The sequence below is a fragment of the Bombina bombina genome, chromosome 4 (genome assembly GCF_027579735.1).
Source record: "Bombina bombina isolate aBomBom1 chromosome 4, aBomBom1.pri, whole genome shotgun sequence".
Classification (NCBI taxonomy): Eukaryota; Metazoa; Chordata; class Amphibia; order Anura; family Bombinatoridae; genus Bombina; species Bombina bombina.
The window spans coordinates 1,098,214,774-1,098,237,780 of NC_069502.1; the positions used below are offsets into that span (position 1 = coordinate 1,098,214,774).

The 23,007-nt window shown below is 40.3% G+C and overlaps 1 protein-coding gene across 1 annotated transcript in view; it reads left to right on the forward strand.

Annotated features, from left to right (window-relative positions):
* Window positions 1–23,007, forward strand: part of HAAO (3-hydroxyanthranilate 3,4-dioxygenase) — a 288,957-nt gene that overhangs the window by 247,477 nt on the left and 18,473 nt on the right. The window contains exon 8 of the mRNA XM_053712312.1: window positions 11,882–11,950. Within this exon, the coding sequence (XP_053568287.1) occupies window positions 11,882–11,950 (69 nt within the window). The remainder of the gene's footprint in view (window positions 1–11,881; window positions 11,951–23,007) is intronic.

The window sequence follows — 23,007 nt, forward strand, 5'->3', positions numbered from 1 at the left end:
TTGCACAGGAAAAAAAAAAAAAGCAGACTGATGTTCTAGCCCTAAAAAGGGCTTTTTGGGGTGCTGTCCTTACAGCAGAGATCAGATGAGCCCTTCAGGACTGTAGTGGACACTGAATACACTAGCCTAGCTATCGATTTCCCTATTAAATCAGCAGTAGCTACACTGTCCCTCCTCTCACTAAGAATGCAGCTTCCAAATGAATCTTAAATGGATGCTGTCCAGGAGGTGGGAGGGTCTTGGAGGGAGTGTCTGCTGCTGATTGGCTGTAATGTGTCTGCTGACTCTGAGGTACAGGGTCAAAGTTTACTCAATGATGACGAATAGGGGGCGGATTGAACATTGCATATGTTCGCCCGCCGCGGCGAACGCGAACATGCTATGTTCGCGGGGAACTATTCGCCGGCGAACTATTCGCGACTTCACTTTTGATGACCTTTCTAATTTTTGTGCTTCTTTACTAAATTAAAAATATATACAGTACATATTAAAAAGTTGCAACGGTGTGAAGTGCTATTGGGTCAAGGTCTTAAAATAAAGTTCAAACAGTTAGTACAATGAACAACTTTCTTGGTTAAGATAAGAGTCCCCTAGTTATCAAGCCGTCAACCTCAAATACGCTGGAATTCCACAGCGTTTTTGTGGCGAGGCTGATTCGCCTTAGTTATCAAGCCCTAGACACCTGCAAAAGTAGAATATAGTGACGTAAGCTTCGATCCGCCGGACTCAGTCCGACACAGATCGATTCTTATGTCACTCCAGATGTTCCGCACACAAGTTCGGCACAATCTGACTACTTTTGCTAGTTATCAAAAAACTAGCAGGTACGCTCGGCACTTTTCCGGCCCAGCATACCTGGTTTTCAAACTGCCACCCTGGAGGCGGCGGATCCCATAGGAATCAATGGGAGTCTGACCATAGCGAAAGTTCATGTTCGCTGCTGCCAGACATCCCATTGATTCCTATGGGAGCTGTCTACACCTAACACCCTAACATGTACCCGAGTCTAAACACCCCTAATCTGTCCCACCCTACACCGCCGCTAGTAAATAAATGTATTACCCCCTAAACCGCCGCTCCTGGAGCCCACCGCTACTATAATAAATATGTTAACCCCTAAACCGCCGCTCCTGGTCTCTGCCGCAACTATAATATATGTATTAACCCCTAAACCGCCGCTCCCGGACCCTGCTGCCACCTACATAATACCTATTAACCCCTATCCTGCCCCCCTACACCGTTGCCACCTATAATAAAGTTATTAACCCCTATCCTGCCGATCCCGAACCCCGCCGCAACAAAATAAATTGTTTAACCCCTAAACCGCCGCTCCCGGACACCGCTGCCACCTATATTAAACTTATTAACCCCTAATCTGCCCCCCCTACACCGTCGCCACCTATAATAAATGTATTAACCCCTATCCTGCCCCCCTACACCGTTGCCACCTATAATAAAGTTATTAACCCCTATCCTGCCGATCCCGAACCCCGCCGCAACAAAATAAATTGTTTAACCCCTAAACCGCCGCTCCCGGACACCGCTGCCACCTATATTAAACTTATTAACCCCTAATCTGCCCCCCCTACACCGTCGCCACCTATAATAAATGTATTAACCCCTATCCTGCCCCCCTAAACCGCCGCCACTGTAATAAAATTATTAACCCCTAAACTTAAGTCTAACACTAACCCTAACACCCCCTAACTTAAATATTAATTAAATAAATCTAAATAATATTTCTCTTATTAACTAAATTAATCCTATTTAAAACTAAATACTTACCTTTAAAATAAACCCTAATATAGCTACAATATACATAATAATTATATTGTAGCTATCTTAGGATTTATTTTTATTTTACAGGCAACTTTCAATTTATTTTAACTAGGTACAATAGCTATTAAATAGTTATTAACTATTTAATAGCTACCTAGTTAAAATAAAGATAAATTTACCTGTAAAATAAAAACTAACCTAAATTACAATTACACCTAACACTACACTTTAATAAATTATTCCTATTTAAAACTTAATACTTACCTGTAAAATAAACCCTAAGATAGCTACAATGTAATTAATAATTACATTGTAGCTATTTTAGGATTTATATTTAATTTAACCGCTAACTTAGTATTTATTTTAGCTAGTTAGAGTAGTTATTAAATAGTTATTAACTATTTAATAACTACCTAGCTAAAAGACATACAAAATTACCTGTAAAATAAATCCTAACCTAAGTTACAATTAAACCTAACACTACACTATCATTAAATTAATTAAATAAATTAGCTACAAATAACTACAATTAAATTCAATTAAATAAACTAACTAAAGTACAAAAAATAAAAATAGCTAAGTTACAAAAAATAGAAAAAATAAGTTACAAACATTTAAAAAATATTACAACAATTTTAAGCTACTTACACCTAATCTAAGCCTCCTAATAAAATAACAAAGCCCCAAAAATAAAAAAAAAATCCCTACCCTATTCTACATTAAAAGTTACCAGCTCTATTACCATACCAGCCCTTAAAAGGGCCTTTTGCGGGGCATGCCCCAAAGAAAACAGCCCTTTTGCCTGTAAAATAAAAATACAACCCCCCGAACATTAAAACCCACCACCCACATACCCCTACTCTAACCCAAACCCCCTTTAAATAAACCTAACACTAACCCCCTGAAGATCATCCTACCTTTAGCCGTCTTCAGCCAGCCAACCCACCAATGGAACTGAAGAAGATATCCGGAGCGGCAGAAGTCATCATCCAAGGGGCGCTGAAGAGGTCTTCCATCCAATTGAAGTCTTCATCCAAGCGGTGTCTTCAATCTTCATCCATCCGGAGCGGAGCCATCTTCATACGAGCCAACGTGGAGCCATCCTCTTCTTCCCGACGACTAACGACGAATGACGGTACCTTTAAGTGACATCATCCAAGATGGCGTCCCTTCAATTCCGATTGGCTGATAAGATTCTATCAGCCAATCGGAATTAAGGTAGGAAAAATCTGATTGGCTGATTTAATCAGCCAATCAGATTGAAGTTCAATCCGATTGGCTGATCCAATCAGCCAATCAGATTGAGCTTGCATTCTATTGGCTGTTCCGATCAACCAATAGAATGCAAGCTCAATCTGATTGGCTGATTGGATCAGCCAATCGGATTGAACTTCAATCTGATTGGCTGATTAAATCAGCCAATCAGATTTTTCCTACCTTAATTCTGATTGGCTGATAGAATCCTATCAGCCAATCGGAATTGAAGGGACGCCATCTTGGATGACGTCACTTAAAGGTACCGTCATTCATCGTTAGTCGTCGGGAAGAAGAGGATGGCTCTGAAGATTGAAGACGCCGCTTGGATGAAGACTTCAATTGGATGGAAGACCTCTTCAGCGCCCCTTGGATGATGACTTCTGCCGCTCCGGATCTCTTCTTCAGTTCCATTGCTGGGTCGGCTGGCTGAAGACGACTAAAGGTAGGATGATCTTCAGGGGGGTAGTGTTAGGTTTATTTAAGGGGGGTTTGGGTTAGAGTAGGGGTATGTGGGTGGTGGGTTTTAATGTTGGGGGGGTGGTTGTATTTTTATTTTACAGGCAAAAGAGCTGTTTTCTTTGGGGCATGCCCCGCAAAAGGCCCTTTTAAGGGCTGGTAAGGTAATAGAGCTGGTAACTTTTTAATGTAGAATAGGGTAGGGATTTTTTTTATTTTGGGGGGCTTTGTTATTTTATTAGCGGGCTTAGATTAGGTGTAAGTAGCTTAAAATTGTTGTAATATTTTTGAAATGTTTGTAACTTATTTTTTTATTTTTGGTAACTTAGCTTTTTTATTTTTTGTACTTAATAGTTAGTTTATTTAATTGAATTTAATTGTAGTTATTTTGTAAGATAAATTGTATCTTTTAGAATTGTAGTGTGTTGCTAGTTGCAAACGCCAAGAGATACAAATTATAACCTGGCAATATGCTTCAAGCGTTTTGCTAAGAGTGAACTCACAGGAAATGCTGCTAGACAAATATGATTCTATTCAGACAAACAAGTGTGCAAGTCTGATAAATTCACAGAGGCAAATATGGATAGCTAGATCAAAAATAGAGTTCTTTAGCATAAGATCAATTGTTAATATAAAGACTGAGTAAGTACGGTTGATAATATGAACTAGAAACAACTTGAGAGAATCTGATTAGCAGAGTTATACTTGCGGTAGCCTGTGCTTGGCTTTCCCTTGCAGCATGGAACGCTGTAATGGCGGAGTGAGACTGGAGTTCTTCCTGAGAGCTGAGTGGCTAGTTGCAGTACTGGTCAGGCTGAGAGATTGTTCTGTAGCTTCCGGAAGGAAGGTGAGTTGAAGTCCTAGCGAAGCAGGTGAATGAATCAGCTGCAGCTGGAGATGTGAGAAAATCCTCTGTAATACTGTGGTGGAGCTGCACTTTAGAAGAGAGACTGACAGGCAATCTATGAAATGGATTCAGATGGCTGTGCAGATTAAGTGTCTTTAGTAGAAAGCAGCAATTAGTTAGAAAGTTCCTTTTTGAGGGTTAAATTCAAATAAGCAAAAGTTCAATATCACTCAGTTTGAGATGATAGCAGGAGTGACTTGATTTCTGTGAAGTATTCCAATCAGAACAAACAAAATAATCAAGCAAAGTAGATCTCAGGAAGTGAGGTTTTATAGGCAGGTGAAAAGGTGGAAGTGGAATGTCTTAAAGGGACATTACAGATCCCCCCCCTCAAAGCATCCGCTCCGAGGATGCAGGCTTAGCAGGATAACGCCTATGGAAAGCATCCAAGAGACGGGTAGCATGAACATGAGACCTTGGTACCCAGGAATCCTCCTCAGGACCGTAGCCCTTCCAACGGATGAGGTACTCCAAATGACCACGGTACATACGGGAGTCGAGTATAGAATCCAACTCAAATTCGTCATGGTCATCCAAGTGAATGGGCGGAGGTGGTTCTTTCGGCCTGCCCCTAAAGGTGCTGGATGTATATGGTTTCAGCAAAGACACATGAAACGTGGGATGCACCTTGTATCTAGGTGGCAGTTGTAGGGTCACAGAGGTTGGATTGAGTATCTTCTTTATAGGAAAGGGGCCAATGTATTGGTTAGCCAACTTCCTTGAAGGAACAGATAATTTCAGATATTTCGTGGATAGCCATACCAAATCACCTAATTTGTAATTCAGACTATCTCTGTGTCTTAAATCGTAGTAATGTTTCTGCGAGGCTTTGGCAACCTGTAGATGTTCCTTTAGTAAGATAAGAGAGTCCTGGAGATTGATGAGATATGAAGTGGCTGCTGGTGAAGTAGAACCTATACGCGAAAGTGGAATGCTTTGTGGGTGGTAACCATAGGTAGCATAGAATGGACTGACTTTAGTCGAGGCTGATATTGAGTTGTTGTATGAATATTCAGCTAGAGGGAGAAGAGAGTACCAATTGTCTTGCAAATGTGTTATATAGCAACGAAGATACTGTTCTAAAATCCTGTTAATTCGTTCGGTTAAACCATTAGCCTGAGGATGGTAAGAAGTTGTTAATCTAGGTCGTATACGTAGAACTGAACATAAAGCTTTCCAAAAATGTGAAGTGAACTGAGTCCCTCGGTCTGTTATGATGGATTGAGGGATTCCATGGAGACGTACTATATGTTTTATGAATGCGTCTGCGGTGTCAGTTGCAGATGGCAAAGACGGTAGGGGAACAAAATGTGCTAATTTTGTGAGATGGTCGACCACCACCATAATGGTGTTATGGTTTTGAGATACTGGCAATTCCACTATAAAATCCATTGAAATTATTGTCCAAGGAATATCCGGAATTGGTAAAGGTGTGAGTAGTCCAATGGGCTTTAGTTTCTGAGTTTTATTTCTAGCACAGACTGTACATGATACTATGTACTGTTGAATGGCATCTGCCATCTTAGGCCACCAAAAATATCTCTGAATTGCTTCCTTAGTCTTATATATACCTTGGTGTCCAGAAAGGGGGTTATCATGGAATTGTTGCAAGATATAAGTCCTAAGTAGTGTAGGTATATAGAGCTTGTCATGGTAAGTATAAAGTCCTGTTTTGTCTTTTTGTAGTTGTGGGATGTCTGGTATGTCATCAGTTTGAAGAGCTTTGAGGATATCGTTTTCAAATGGTGTGAGGTTACCTATAATTTTGTCTGGAGGTATGAGACACATGTTATGTTCTGTCTTTTGATTTTGTTCATATACACGTGAAAGAGCATCAGCTCTAGAATTTAAAGGTCCTGGTCTGTATGTTATTACAAAGTTAAACCTGTCAAGGAATAATGCCCAACGGACCTGTCGTGACGAGAGGGTTCTACTCTGACGTAAATATTGAAGATTTTTATGATCAGTGTATATTGTGAATGGTCTGTTAGTACCTTCTAAGATATGTCTCCAGACTTCTAAAGCAGTCTTAATGGCCAACAGTTCCTTGTCGCCAATCGTATAATTTAGTTCTGCAGGTTGCAAAACTCTTGAATAGTAGGCAACTGGATGAAGCGTAGTATCTGTACTAGTTCTTTGGGAAAGGATTGCTCCTATGCCAATGTCTGATGCATCTGTTTCTACTATAAATTCACAAGTATGATCAGGGATTGACAAGATGGGTGCTGATGAAAATTTCTCTTTCAAGAGTTTAAAAGATGCATCGGCTTCTGTTGACCAAAAGAACTTTGTATTAGTTTTTGTTAGATTGGTCAGAGGTTTCACAATAGCTGAGAAGTTGAATATAAATTTGCGATAAAAGTTGGCAAAACCCAAAAAGCGTTGCACAGCTCTCACTGTTTTAGGTTGTGGCCAATCTTTTATTGCAGATAATTTTTCTGGATCCATTTGAATCCTATCTGGTGTGATGATATACCCAAGAAACTTTATCTCATGCACGTGGAATAAACACTTCTCTAATTTAGCGAACAATCTATGTTCGCGTAAACGTGTCAACACCCACCTAACATGTTTTATGTGTTCAGATGTTGTTCTTGAGTAAATCAGTATATCGTCTAAGTATATTATTACGCATATATCAATGAGATCTTTAAATATTTCATTTATGAAATATTGGAAAGTACCTGGGGCATTGCACAGGCCAAAGGGCATGACTCTGTATTCAAATAGCCCGTAGCGGGTTCTGAACGCAGTCTTCCACTCATCCCCATCTTTAATCCTGATCAAATTATACGCCCCCTTGAGGTCTAATTTAGTAAATATAGACGCACCGTTAAGGCGCTCAAGGAGTTCAGGGATGAGTGGAAGTGGATACCGGTTTTTAATGGTTACTGCATTCAGAGCTCTATAATCTATAATTGGCCTTAATGTTTGATCTTTGTTCTTTACAAAAAATATACCCGCTGCTGCGAGAGATACAGAAGGTACTATAAAGCCTTTTCTAAGGTTTTCATCTAGGTAGTCTCTGAGATATTGTAGCTCTTGTTGTGATAGTGGGTATATTTTACCAAAGGGGGCAGCTGAACCTGGAACTAAATCAATCGGACAGTCAAAAGTCCTATGGGGTGGTAAGGTCTCAGCCTCTTTGATATCGAACACATCAGATAAATCCTGGTACTCAGGAGGTATGGTAGTCTGTAGTGTAGCTATAGTCTGTTGTGGGAAGCATGTGTTTTTACAGAACTCAGAAGTGAAATGTATGTTACATTTTTCCCAGTTGATACTAGGATTGTGTTTTACCAACCAGGGTAAACCTAAGATGACTGTGTGAATGGCTGTGGGTATGATGTCAAAGCTTTGAAATTCAACATGACCCTCTTCTGTCTGTAACAATAGTGGGATGGTGTGGTGTGTTACCGGTCCTTTCTGGATTAAAGATCCATCTATTACCTTAATAAAAAGAGGGTTTTGCTTTGAAATTATAGGTATTTTATTTTTTCTGACAAAGGAAGCATCCATAAAACAACCATATGCGCCAGAGTCAAAACACAGCTTCAGTCTTGAACTGATGTTGATCCCACTGCAAAGATAAAAAAACGGTAAGTGCATGAGTCTGTTTCTGCAGGGATACAGTATAGATATGGGATGGCTTACCCTTCTTAGTACGTTGTAGAATGGGACAAGTACCCACTGTATGATCTTTACTAGCGCAATAAAGACATAGGTTAGAGGTGCGTCTCCTTGCTTTTTCCTCTGGTGTGAGGGGAGCCTTGATAATGCCAATCTCCATGGGGACACTTACTGGTGTGTTTCTGTCGATATAGGTAGCAGTTGGTCTTTTAAATGAGGAGTCAGAAGTCAGTCTCTCAGTGCGGCGTTCCCTTAGCCCGCGGTCTAAGGTGATTGCCAGCTTAATAAGTCCTGTTAGGGTCTCAGGCATCTCTACTCTGGAGATTTCATCTTTTAAGATGTCATTGAGCCCAAGCCTGAATTGATTTCTTAATGTGATGTCGTTCCACAATGTATCTGTGGCCCACATCTGGTATTCTGTGACATAATCCTCAACAGGACGTTTTCCCTGTCTGAGAGATCTAAGTTTGGTTTCTGCATTTATTTGTGTGTTGGCATCTTCATAAAGTGATGCCATTAAGGAAAAAAATGCATCAAGTGAATTCAAAATCTCATCACTGGATTCAAAAAAACGGTTAGCCCAGGTCCTGGGTTCCCCTGTTAAGTATGAAATAACAGTACACACCTTTATTTTTTCTGTATGATAAGTGCGGGGTTTCATAGAAAAAAGCAGCAAACAAGAATTTTTGAAGTCTCTGAAATCTGACCTCTTTCCTGAAAATACTGCAGGAGGGTTAATGTGTGGTTCACGAGGGTCTAGATTTCTAGGAGTTATTATTTCCTTATAAACATTTTTTAAAGCAGTGTTCTCAGCTTGTAAGTCTGTGAGCGCTCTTGCCAAATAATCAACTTTTTGGTTTAAGGTTTCAAACTCTGTTTTTATGGCTTGGGAGTCCATATTTATATTTAAGGCTTGATTATTATGTAAGATAAATTGTATCTTTTAGAATTGTAGTGTGTTGCTAGTTGCAAACGCCAAGAGATACAAATTATAACCTGGCAATATGCTTCAAGCGTTTTGCTAAGAGTGAACTCACAGGAAATGCTGCTAGACAAATATGATTCTATTCAGACAAACAAGTGTGCAAGTCTGATAAATTCACAGAGGCAAATATGGATAGCTAGATCAAAAATAGAGTTCTTTAGCATAAGATCAATTGTTAATATAAAGACTGAGTAAGTACGGTTGATAATATGAACTAGAAACAACTTGAGAGAATCTGATTAGCAGAGTTATACTTGCGGTAGCCTGTGCTTGGCTTTCCCTTGCAGCATGGAACGCTGTAATGGCGGAGTGAGACTGGAGTTCTTCCTGAGAGCTGAGTGGCTAGTTGCAGTACTGGTCAGGCTGAGAGATTGTTCTGTAGCTTCCGGAAGGAAGGTGAGTTGAAGTCCTAGCGAAGCAGGTGAATGAATCAGCTGCAGCTGGAGATGTGAGAAAATCCTCTGTAATACTGTGGTGGAGCTGCACTTTAGAAGAGAGACTGACAGGCAATCTATGAAATGGATTCAGATGGCTGTGCAGATTAAGCGTCTTTAGTAGAAAGCAGCAATTAGTTAGAAAGTTCCTTTTTGAGGGTTAAATTCAAATAAGCAAAAGTTCAATATCACTCAGTTTGAGATGATAGCAGGAGTGACTTGATTTCTGTGAAGTATTCCAATCAGAACAAACAAAATAATCAAGCAAAGTAGATCTCAGGAAGTGAGGTTTTATAGGCAGGTGAAAAGGTGGAAGTGGAATGTCTTAAAGGGACATTACATATTTGTAGCTAATTTATTTAATTAATTTAATGATAGTGTAGTGTTAGGTTTAATTGTATCTTAGGTTAGGATTTATTTTACAGGTAATTTTGTATTTCCTTTAGCTAGATTGTTATTAAATAGTTAATAACTATTTAATAACTATTCTAACTAGCTAAAATAAATACAAAGTTACCTATAAATATAAATCCTAAGATAGCTACAATGTAATTATTTATTATATTGTAGCTATCTTAGGGTTTATTTTACAGGTAAGTATTTAGTTTTAAATAGGAATAATTTATTTAAGTATAGTGTAGTGTTAGGTGTAATTGTAACTTAGGTTAGTTTTTATTTTACAGGTAAATTTCTCTTTATTTTAACTATGTAGCTATTAAATAGTTAATAATTATTTAATAGCTATTGTACCTAGTTAAAATAAATTGAAAGTTGCCTGTAAAATAAAAATAAATCCTAAGATAGCTACAGTATAATTATTTATATTGTAGCTATATTAGGGTTTATTTTAAAGGTAAGTATTTAGTTTTAAATAGGATTAATTTAGTTAAGAGAAATATTATTTAGATTTATTAAATTAATATTTGTTAGGGGGGTGTTAGGGTTAGTGTTAGACTTAGGTTTAGGGGTTAATAATTTTATTACAGTGGCGGCAGTGTAGGGGGGCAGGATAGGGGTTAATAAATTTATTATAGGTGGCAACGGTGTAGGGGTAGCAGATGAGGGGTTAATCATTTTAATATAGGTTGCGGCGGGGTCCGGGAGCGGCGGTTTAGGGGTTAAACTATTTAGTTGCGGCAAGGTCCAGGATCCGCAGGATAGGGGTTAATAAATTTATTATAGGTGGCGGCAGTATAGGGGGGCAGGATAGGGGTTACTAGGAATAATGTAGGTGGCGGTGGTGTCCGGGAGCGGCGGTTTAGGGGTTAATACATTTATAAGAGTTGTGGCGGGGTCTAGGAGCGGCAGTTTAAGGGTTAATAACTTTATTTAGTTGCGGGGGGCTCCGTGGATGCCGGTATAGGGGGTAGAACAGTGTAGTTTAGTGTGGGTGCTTAGTGACAGCTTGTCAATAAAGCTGTCAAAAAGCCGAACAGTAGCGAGATCGGATGAGTGATAACTATCACAGTCCGCTGCTCATCGCCCCATACTTGGTGCATTGCTTTTTGACAGATTTATTGATAACTTTGGCAAGATTTTTCAGGTCCGCGGCTGCAATGGTAGGCGGGCGTATTGGGCCGGCAAAGGCAGGTAAAGTAGACACGTTGATAACTAGAGGCCAATGTCTGCACTCCATAATTTGATGTCTACATTAAAGGTGAATGAGGTTTCCCAGTGACTAATATAAGATGTTTTAACAAAAATAAAGCAAATCAGAATTTCTTTATAGGAGAGAGATCCATTTGTGGGATTGGTTTGCCTGATTTCCACATTGCATTCAGTTGAATACCTAAGTACAGAACCCTCAAACCCCCAATACTTCAAGAAGCTTCTACAATAAATATATTCAAATTGGAGAGGAAGGTGTGGCAAGAACTGTCTTTGAAACTGAGAAATAGAAAACAGTGTACTATTCTGCAAGAAGTCCTGCACTTCGTTCACACCACAGTCACTCAACATATGAGGATGAGAATCCGGTATTGCAAAGAGTAGTCCTTTAAAAGAATGTATTATGGAGGGATGAGGGCAGTTAAGAATGCTATCCTGAATATGAGATTAGAATGAATAATGAAACTGGAGGTTGCATTTGGATAGCTAGCATGTTTAGGGATCCATAGCAGATCACAAAATTAAACATTTTGGGTCAAGGAAGCCTGTTCTCGTTCCATCCCATTACTATTAAAATCTACCACTTCCCATGTTTATGTATGATCCAGGCAGTATACACAAATAGTATACATCATAAATGCATCTATATATGCTTATACAATGATCATTACTCATAATAAAGAAAAACGCTAATAGACTATTTAAAACTTATTTAATTATACACAAGATGAATGAAGCATTTACTCACAATTACTCCTTAGGATAAACATCAATATGTGTACACTCAACATTCTTAATGTATTTTTGTAAATTCTTTTATTTAAGGCTGCAGTATATGGACCAGGAGAAAATGAAAAACACAAAACAAACGCAGATACATGGATTTGGCAGTTGGTAAGTTAAATGATAAATATGCAAAGGGAGCAACAACGTTTTAGAAATGGTAGGTCTTAAAATTGCATTTGTGTGCACTGTTTAATCATAAATAAATCTACAGGGAAGATCATTTGCTCAAATACCTTGTTTGTGTAAATTCTTCACTTTTCTGTAGAATAATCTAATAGTTAATTTCATATATGTTACAAAACCTTGTTGCAAAAATAATCATAGACCAGATTAGATTAGGATTTAAAGTAATTTATATTGCAAGTGCCATTGAATAGATCTGTATTTTTTAATAGAGATCTATGTAATAATCAAATATTATAAACATGGTAATAGAATTAAATCTACTTAACCTCTTAGACATTGCAGTAAAATGAATCTTATACAAACAGAAAGAGAAGCAGTTTACCAGGAATGAACAACAATGTTGTACGTTCCTGGTAAAGCGCTTCTCTCTTTGTATAAAAAAAATTGTCTTACCCCAGTACAGTGCATTTTCATTAAAAACTCATGCTTTTTCTTAATTTGTTCTTGGCGGCATCCACATTTTTGCAACTGATAATAGATTTGCATTAATTTATTCTATCTTTGAATGCACAAAGTTTCTGCTAAATAAATAATCACACATGATTATTTAACAGGGGATTGTTTGGATACATCTTCATCCAAGAACTTGCAGAACATGCATTGGCAATTGAATTTATATTGCTTCAGTTGCAATTTTAATTAATAAAGAGGCAGCTATACTAGATTGCTATGTTGTAATGTTAGAGTTTTGTGTCCAAAGAGCATAAATAAAGATTTCTCTTATAAGGCTTATCCAGTCCACGGGTTCATCCATTACTTGTGGGATATTCTCCTTCCCAACAGGAAGTTGCAAGAGGACACCCACAGCAGAGCTGTCTATATAGCTCCTCCCCTAACTGCCACCCCCAGTCATTCTCTTGCAACTCTCGACAAGATAGGAAGTATAAGAGATATGTGGTGACAGTGTAGTTTTTACCTTCAATCAAGAGTTTGTTATTTTTAAACGGTACCAGCGTCGTACTGTTTTACTCCCAGGCAGAAATTAGAAGAAGAATCTGCCTGGAGGTTGATGATCTTAGCGGTTTGTAACTAACGTCCATTGCTGTTCTCACACATAACTGAAGACTATGGTAAAGACTTCAGTTGGGGGAACGGTTTGCAGATTACCTGCTTTGAGGTATGTTCAGTATATTTATTTCTAGAGATGATAAGATCTAGAAAATTCTGACAGAGCCTTGTATAATTGAGGTAAGCCTGATGCAGTGATTTAACAATGACTGGGATCATGCTTACAAAAAAAGGGTAATATTCATGTTAATACTCATATTTCTTAGTGACAAAACGTTTACATGTTATGTAGAAAGAACGTTTTTTTCTCTGAGGGTGATAAATCATTTTTTGGGGCCTAGTTTCCACATGGCTAGTCAGATACTCCTAGGAGTATTTTCTTAAGGCCCTCTGACATTGAGTGCATGGTGGGAGGGGCCTATTTTTGCGCTCTAGGTGCGCAGTTTTTATTCAGACTGAGACATCCAGCTTCCCTAAAGAAGTCCTCTAGCATCTGAGGACCACTATAGAGGGCTTATTTCTTCCCTAAATCGTATTTGAGGGCAGGTAGGAGCCACAGCAGAGCTGTGGCAAGGTGTTTAACTGTTTAACGTTTTTTTTAACGTTTTTCAAATCCGGTTTGGGGCCTAAAGGGTTAATCATCCATTTGCAAGTGGGTGCAATGCTGCGTTAGTCCCTTATACACACTGTAAAAATTTCGAAGAGTTTACTACTTTTTAACACTGTTTTGCAGTTTATGTGATAGTTTTTTCTCTTAAAGGCACAATACCGTTTTTGTTTAATTACTGTTTCACATTTATTAAAGTGTTTTCCAAGCTTGCTGGTCTCATTACTAGTCTGTTAAACATGTCTGACATAGAGGAAACTCCTTGTTCAATATGTTTAGAAGCCATTGTGGAACCCCCTCTTAGAATGTGTACCAAATGTACTGAAATTTCTATAAATTATAAAGACCATATTATGGCATTTAAAGATTTATCACCAGAGGTTTCTCAGACTGACAAAAGGGAGGTTATGCCATCTAGCTCTCCCCACGTGTCAGAACCTATAACTCCCACTCAAGTGACACCAACTACATCTAGCATGTCCAATGCGTTTACCTTACAAGACATGGTGGCAGTTATGACTAATACCCTCACAGAGGTATTGTCCAAACTGCCAGGGTTACAAGGAAAGCGAGACAGCTCTGGGGCTAGAACAAATACAGAGCTTTCTGATGCTTTAGTAGCTATGTCTGATATACCCTCACAATGCTCCGAAGCCGTGGGAAGGGAGTTGCTATCTGAGGGTGAGATTTCAGATTCAGGGAAGACGTTACTTCAGTCCAATTCTGAATTGACGGGCTTTAAATTTAAGCTTGAACACCTCCGCTTATTACTCAGGGAGGTTTTAGCGACTCTGGATGACTGTGACCCCATTGTAGTTCCAGAGAAATTGTGTAAAATGGAAAAATACTTTGCAGTGCCTGTTTACACTGATGTCTTTCCAGTCCCTAAGAGGTTATCGGAAATTATTACTAAGGAATGGGATAGACCAGGTGTTCCGTTCTCTCCCCTTCCTGCTTTTAAACAGATGTTTCCCATAGATGTCGCTATACGGGACTCGTGGCAGACAGTCCCTAAGGTGGAGGGTGCTGTTTCTACCCTAGCTAAGCGTACAACTATCCCTGTCGAGGACAGTTGTGCTTTCTTAGATCCTATGGATAAAAAATTGAAGGGTCTCCTTAAGAAAATTTTTATCCATCAAGGTTTTATTCTCCAGCCTCTTGCATGCATTGCCCCAGTTACTTCTGCAGCAGCTTTTTGGTTCGAGTCTCTTGAGGAGGCTCTACAGGTGGAGACCCCGTTAGATGATATTTTAGACAGGATTAAAGCTCTCAAGTTAGCTAATTCCTTTATTTCTGATGCCGTTTTTCATCTAACCAAACTAACGGCTAAGAATTCAGGTTTTGCCATTCTGGCACGCAGGGCGCTATGGCTTAAGTCCTGGTCAGCAGACGTTTCTTCAAAGTCTAAGCTTCTTAACATCCCCTTCAAAGGACAGACCCTTTTCGGGCCGGGCCTGAAGGAGATCATTTCTGATATTACTGGAGGAAAAGGTCACGCCCTTCCTCAGGATAGGTCCAATAAATTAAGGACCAAACAGAATAATTTTCGTTCATTTCGAAACTTCAAAAGTGGCACAGCTTCAGCTTCCTCTAATGCAAAACAAGAGGGAAATTTCGCCCAGTCCAAACCAGTCTGGAGACCAAACCAGGCTTGGAACAAGGGGAAGCAGGCCAAAAAACCTGCTGCCGCCTCTAAGACAGAATGAAGGAGTAGCCCCCAATCCAGGACAGGATCTAGTAGGGGGCAGACTTTCTCTCTTCGCCCAGGCTTGGGCAAGAGACGTCCAGGATCCCTGGGCATTAGAGATTGTTTCCCAGGGATATCTTCTGGACTTCAAAGCTTCATCTCCAAAGGGGAGCTTTCATCTCTCACAATTATCTGTATACCAGATAAAGAGAGAGGCATTCTTACATTGTGTTCAAGACCTACTGGTTATGGGAGTGATCCACCCAGTTCCAAGGGAGGAACAGGGGCAGGACTTCTATTCAAATCTGTTTATAGTTCCCAAAAAAGAGGGAACTTTCAGACCAATCTTGGATCTCAAGATCCTAAACAAATTTCTCAGGGTCCCATCCTTCAAGATGGAGACTATCCGAACCATCCTCCCTATGATCCAGGAGGATCAATATATGACTACCGTGCTTATCTCCACATTCCGATTCACAGAGATCATCATCAGTTCATCAGGTTTGCCTTCTTAGACAGGCATTACCAGTTTGTGGCTCTTCCCTTCGGGTTAGCCACGGCACCAAGACTCTTTATGAAGGTTCTAGGGTCCCTACTGGCGGTTCTCAGGCCACGGGGCATAGCGGTGGCTCCTTACCTAGACGACATTCTGATACAGGCGTCAACTTTTCAAATCGCCAAGTCCCATACGGACATTGTTCTGACCTTTCTGAGGTCTCATGGGTGGAAGGTGAATGAAGAAAAGTTTTCTCTCCCCTCTCACAAGAGTTTCCTTCCTAGGAACACTGATAGATTCAGTAGAAATGAAAAATTTTCTGACAGAGGTCAGGTTATCAAAGCTTCTAATTTCCTGCCGTGCTCTTCATTCCACTTCTCGGCCTTCAGTGGCTCAGTGTATGGAAGTAATTGGCCTAATGGTAGCAGCAATAGACATAGTTTCGTTTGCCCGCCTATATCTCAGACCACTGCAACTTTGCATGCTCAATCAGTGGAATGGGGACGACACAGATTTGTCCCCTCTGCTAAATCTGGATCAAGAGACCAGGGATTCTCTTCTCTGGTGGTTATCTTGGGTCATCTGTCCAGGGGAATGAGTTTCCGCAGGCCAGAGTGGACTATAGTGACGACAGATGCCAGCCTTCTGGGCTGGGGCACAGTCTGGAACTCCCTGAAGGCTCAGGGTTCATGGACTCAGGAGGAAGCCCTCCTTCTGATAAACATTCTGGAACTGAGAGCGATATTCAATGCTCTTCAGGCTTGGCCTCAACTAGCTGCGGTCGGGTTCATCAGATTTCAGTCGGAAAATATCACGACTGTAGCCTATATCAACCATCAGGGGGGAACAAGAAGCCCCCTGGCAATGTTGGATTTTTCAAAGATAATTCTATGGGCAGAGGTTCACTCTTGCCATCTCTCAGCTATCCATATCCCAGGAGTAGAGAACTGGGAAGCGGATTTTCTAAGTCGGCAGACTTTTCATACGGGGGAGTGGGAGCTCCATCCGGAGGTATTTGCCCAGCTGATTCAACTATGGGGCAAACCAGAACTGTATCTGATGGCGTCTCGTCAGAATGCCAAGCTTCCTTGTTACGGGTCATGGTCAAGGGATCCCCAGGCAGCGCTTATAGATGCTCTAGCAGTGCCCTGGTCCTTCAGCCTTGCTTATGTGTTCCCACCATTTCCTCTCCTCCCTCGTCTGATTGCCAAGATCAAGCAGGAGAGAGCTTCAGTGATTTTGATAGCACCTGCATGGCCACGCAGGACTTGGTATGCAGATCTGGTGGACATGTCATCTCTTCTACCATGGACTCTGCCGCTGAGGCAGGACCTTCTTCTCCAAGGTCCATTCAAACATCCAAATCTAATTTCTCTGCGGCTGACTGCTTGGAGATTGAATGCTTGATTTTATCAAAACGTGGTTTCTCCGAGTCGGTCATTGATACCTTAATTCAGGCTAGAAAGCCTGTCACCAGGAAAATCTATCATAAGATATGGTGTAAATATCTTCAGTGGTGTGAATCCAAGGGTTACTCATGGAGTAAAGTCAGGATTCCTAGGATATTATCCTTTCTCCAAGAAGGATTGGAGAAGGGATTGTCAGCTAGTTCTTTAAAGGGACAGATTTCTGCTCGGTCTATTCTTCTGCACAAGCGTCTGGCAGATGTTCCAGACGTTCAAGCGTTTTGTCAGGCTTTAGTTAGAATTGAGCCTGTGTTTAAACCTGTTGCTCCGCCATGGAGTTTAAATTTAGTTCTTAAAGTTCTTCAAGGGGTTCCGTTTGAACCTCTGCATTCCATAGATATCTAGCTTTTATCTTGGAAAGTTCTGTTTTTGGTAGCTATCTCTTCGGCTCGAAGAGTTGCAGAGTTATCTGCCTTACAGTGTGATTCCCCTTATCGGATCTTCCATGCAGATAAGGTAGTTTTGTGTACCAAACCTGGGTTTCTTCCTAAGGTGGTATCTAATAAGAATATCAATCAGGAGATTGTTGTTCCGTCACTGTGTCCTAATCCTTCTTCAAAGAAGGAACGTCTATTACACAATCTTGATGTGCTTCGTGCTTTAAAGTTTTATTTACAAGCTACTAAGGATTTTTGCCAAACATCTGCATTGTTTGTTGTCTACTCTGGACAAAGGAGAGGCCAAAAGGCTTTGGCATTAGTGATGTTGCGAACTTAAAAATTGACTTCAATAGGCAGGCGAACTTTAAAACCTACAAGGAATCTTTCTGGCCACAATAGTGATGGAAAAGTTTTTTCAGGGGGACTAACACCGGGACTGTGGCATGCTAGAGGGGGATCCATGGCAAAACTCCCATGGAAAATTACGTAGTTGACGCAGAGCCTGCTTTTAACCCATAAAGGGCCTAAATCACCTAACATTCCCAAATTTTTTTGCAATAACGTGCTTTAAAACATCAGTTTTTATGTTGTATCTATCAGGTAGTGTAAGTGTTCCGGCCGCTTCACAGTTACAGAGCAAACTCCAAGTGTAACGCACCGCAAACAACCGCAAACAGTTCATTTGCACAACCACGAGATAGATAGATTTGATAGATACATAGATTACATAGCTCAATCGATGCAATATACATATGATCGATACAAATTACATAGATCAATAGATGCAATATCCATTTGATAGATACAAATGTTATTGATCCAAAGATGCAATATACATTTGATAGATACGAATTACATCAACCCAAATATGTAATATACATTTTATAGATACGAATTACATCAATCAATAGATGCAATCTACATTTGATAGATATGTTTTTGATAGTTAGATCGATTTGATAGATAAATAGATAGATTTTAAATAAATATAATTTCCCTGACAGAGTATAACAATAAGACATGTGGTCTGTGACTGTCAGGTTTTCCTTTGCCCTTCCCCCAATGCCTATAAAGCTTCCTTCTCAGCTGCAGACAAGTGCTTAGTAATTTGTTTGTAGTGAGCACTGTTTCTGAGCCACATCAGGATTTCTACTCCTGTGATCTTTATTCACACTCTAAGAGATAAAATCTTCAAAGTTAAATCAGATTCTCTGAACTGTTATTTTGCTAACGTTACTTATCTGCACGACTGAGATATTAAACTTCAGTGTGGGAGCCTTATATGAAAACATCGTGGCAGTACACACCTCCTTCTGATTTATCTCCTGTCCTGTGTATATATTTCAACTTGTCTCGCTCTGCCTCACAGCCCACAGAGGAATCCTCTCTCTCTACTGCTGCTGCTAACGGAGCAATTTCCCTGTCACATCTAAGCAGCCAGCTGGATCCTAAACTGAAACTACTCACCGGAACAACAGCTGATCCTGTCTGTATCAACGCTGCAGAGAAAAACATCAGCGTCTGGGATCTTCACACACTGAAACCACGGACAAGGCACTGCCTGCAGTAAATCAGCTTGTGTGAATACTTAACACAACTTGTCCTGCATCCTCCTCTTCATTTAGGAGTCTCCAGGTAAATATTCATTACCCTGAATAAGGGATTTGCATACTCATATCTGTATATAAATTGGAGTTACTTACCTTGAACCTGCAACCCTTAAAGGGACACACATGTTAAGAAGCTACTGCTTAAAGGGATATACTATACTTTACAGCATACCTAAGTTGGGACATTACCTAAAGTCTTACTAATCTTACCGCTGCTCATCTGCCTACTACCTAGGTGGTAACTAAAGTACTGCTACATAACCTGTGTTATAATTATCAGAGGAACTTTATCAGTACATTATAAAAAACTTCACTTCTGTCTAATTCTGTAACCCATTCTATTACCAGGATTGCAGCAGACAAAGTGATACAAAACCTTATTTAGGTCTACAGTTGAGTTCCATAGACTGAATTCTTCAATTAAACTGATATATTACTAAGCCTAAAACGCAATGGAGCCAGTAGACCTACCGCAAGTAGTTTATACTCTCTCACAAAGAGTCGACCAATTGGCACAAGGCCTTAAACAGCTACAATTTGAAAACCAAACTTTACATGAACTTTTAAAGGAAACCCTGACCTCTAAGACCTCTGAACCTGACCCTCAGGTGTCCCTACCAGATCCATTCTCTGGAAATCGTAGACTTTATAGACAGTTCAAAAACTCTTGCAGTTTGTTATTTCAACTAAAAGCCAAGACATACAAGACTGACAAGATTAAAGTTTTAGCTACCATTTCCTTCTTGAGAGGGGAACCACGGGCATGGGCAGACACACTATACGAGACAGATGACCCTATTCTTTCATCTCTAGACCGGTTCATACATGCTATGGATGAACTGTACTTGGATTCCAACCTCCAACAGACCGCCGAGACAAACATGAGAAGTCTCAAACAAGGAAAACGGCAAGTGGAGGAATATATAACGGAGTTTAAACAATACTCCCACGGACTCCTTATGGAATACAGTAGCGCTTAAGAACCAGTTTAGGATAGGGTTATCAGACGCAATTAAAGATGAACTGGCCCCGAATCGACTTACCTGATACCCTAGAACAACTTATGAGACTTACTACCCAAATTGATAGACGTCTCCGCGAGAGGAGAAGCGAACGGGGTTATCAGGAGAACACACACAGAGCAACCTCCTCACACCGTTTGCCTCCCATACACAAAACAACCCCCAGAACCTATGGACTTAGGTATAATCCGTGGACCACTCACTTCCGAAGAACGCAACCGCAGAAGGACTCAAATGCTCTGCATGTACTGTGCTAATCCGAACCACACGGTGAAGGACTGTCCAACGCTGATAAAGAATAAGAGAAGTTAAGTGCATTACTATTCATACATCTTGTGTTTCACATATGAACTCCACTTACTGTCGTCTCCCATTAACATTTGCAGTGGGACCAAAGCAGACTGAAGACTGAGGCCATCGTGGATTCAGGGGCTTATGGAAATTATTTGGATTTAGATGTTGTTAAAAGAATAAAATTAAGTTTGTGTGCAAGCAGCAACCTGTTGTTGTTCGTGTAATTGATGGTTCAAACATCCACACAGGTCCTATTACACATGAAACAGTACCTTTGCAGGTTACAAACCTCCACAGGACATACTGAATACTTAGTATTTGACATACTTCCTTCACCATTGTTTCCTGTCGTTTTGGGTCTTAGTTGGCTACAAGAACATAATCCTTTTATCGATTGGAAGAATTTAACATTAGGGCTAACTTCTGACTATTGCAAAACCACTTGTTATACCACAGGTACACGTCTTACAGCTATCACATTTCCGAAGTCAACCTACCTGAAGTCTACAAGGATTTTGCTGATGTTTTCAGCAAAAGAGAGCAGAAACTTTACCACCACATCGTAAATACGACTGCCCTATAGAACTTCAACCGGGTGCTGTTGTTCCCCATGGACTTCTATATCCTCTCAGCCAGCCAGAGTTAGAACATCTAAAAAATTACCTTGATGAGAACCTCCGAAAGGGCTTCATAAGACCTTCTACTTCCCCAGCAGGGGCAGGAATGTTCTTCGTCAGAATACAAAGACTCCTCACTTAGACCAATCATAGATTACAGAGAACTAAACAGAAGAACTATAAAAAAAACGATACCCTCTCCCCCTCATACCAGAACTCATTGAAAGATTAGGAAACGCAAAAATTTTCACAAAACTGGATCTTCGTGGGGCTTATAATCTCGTCAGGATTCGAAAAGGTGATGAGTGGCTTACCGCCTTTAGGACGAGATATGGCCTGTATGAGTACAGGGTAATGCCATTCGGGCTATGTAATGCCCCCGCGACGTTCCAGTACTCATAAATGATGTATTCAGGGATCTTCTGGATGTCTGTCTAGTCATTTATTTAGACGACATACTCATATATTCCGATGATCTTCCTCAACATATCACACATGTCAGATGGGTACTCTCCAGACTCCGTTCTCATCAGTTGTACGCAAAACCTGAAAAATGTGAATTCCACAAGGATACCATATCCTTTCTTGGGTACCACATCAGTTCAGCTGGGATTCAAATGGAAGAAAATAAAGTTAGTACAGTAAGGGAACTGGTGTCAACCAACATCTCAAAGAAAGAACTTCAACGCTTCCTCGGTTTTGCTAACTACTACCGGAAATTTATAAAGAATTTCTCTAAGATAGTAAGACCTCTTACTATTCTCACAGGTACATTACCATTTAAATGGAACAACGAAGCTACCAAGCATTTATAGAGTTAAAACAAAGGTTTACAACTGCACCGATTCTACAGTTTCCTAACCCTCAGCATCAATACGTAATGGAGGTAGATTCCTCGGATTACGCCATCGGGGCCATTCTATCTCAATGGGAGACACCAGCTACACCTCTCCACCCAGTGGCTTTCTTTTCTAAAGTTCTCTCTTCAGCTGAGAGGAACTACTCTAATTGGCGATAAAGAACTACTTGCCATAAAACGTTCTCTTGAGCAATGGAGACATCTTTTAGAAGGCACTATCCACCCCATAATTATATACACAGACCATAAGAATTTGGAGTATCTACAGAATAATAAAACCTTGTCTGCTAGACAAGTAAGGTGGAGCTTGTTCTTTACAAGATTCACTTTTACTATTATCTACAGACCTGCTGACAAAAACCGCAAGGCAGATGCCCTATCAAGAAAGGACCTATTCCTATATTTCATGAGGAGTCCCGAAACATTATACCCAAAGAATGTTTCCTGGGTATCAAAACCGACCTACGTTTGGGAGGTTAAGTCTTCCCTACAAAACGATTTAGAGATTCCACATCATGCTGTAACGCTTAAACCGGATGGCTTTTATTATTTCAAGGATAGGTTGTACATCCCAAGAAATCTTAGAGCACACATTCTCAGACTTTTACCATGACACACCATTAGCTGGTCACCAGGGAATAAAACGTACCACTGAGAAGCTCTCAAGGGCATACTGGTGGCCAGGTTTACATACTTCTGTGAAAGAGCATATCCAAACCTGTACCGTGTGTTCCACATGTAAGTCTGATAATCAATCTCCTTTTGGTCTCCTAATGTCCCTCGACTGTTCCAAGCAAGCCATGGCAACAGGGTGGGAATGGATTTTATAGTCGAACTCCCTGAATCAGAACATCAGAATACCCATATAGTAGTAGTTGACCACTTCACAAAGATGGCTCACTTCATCCCTTTCCACAAGCTCCCAACCTCTCT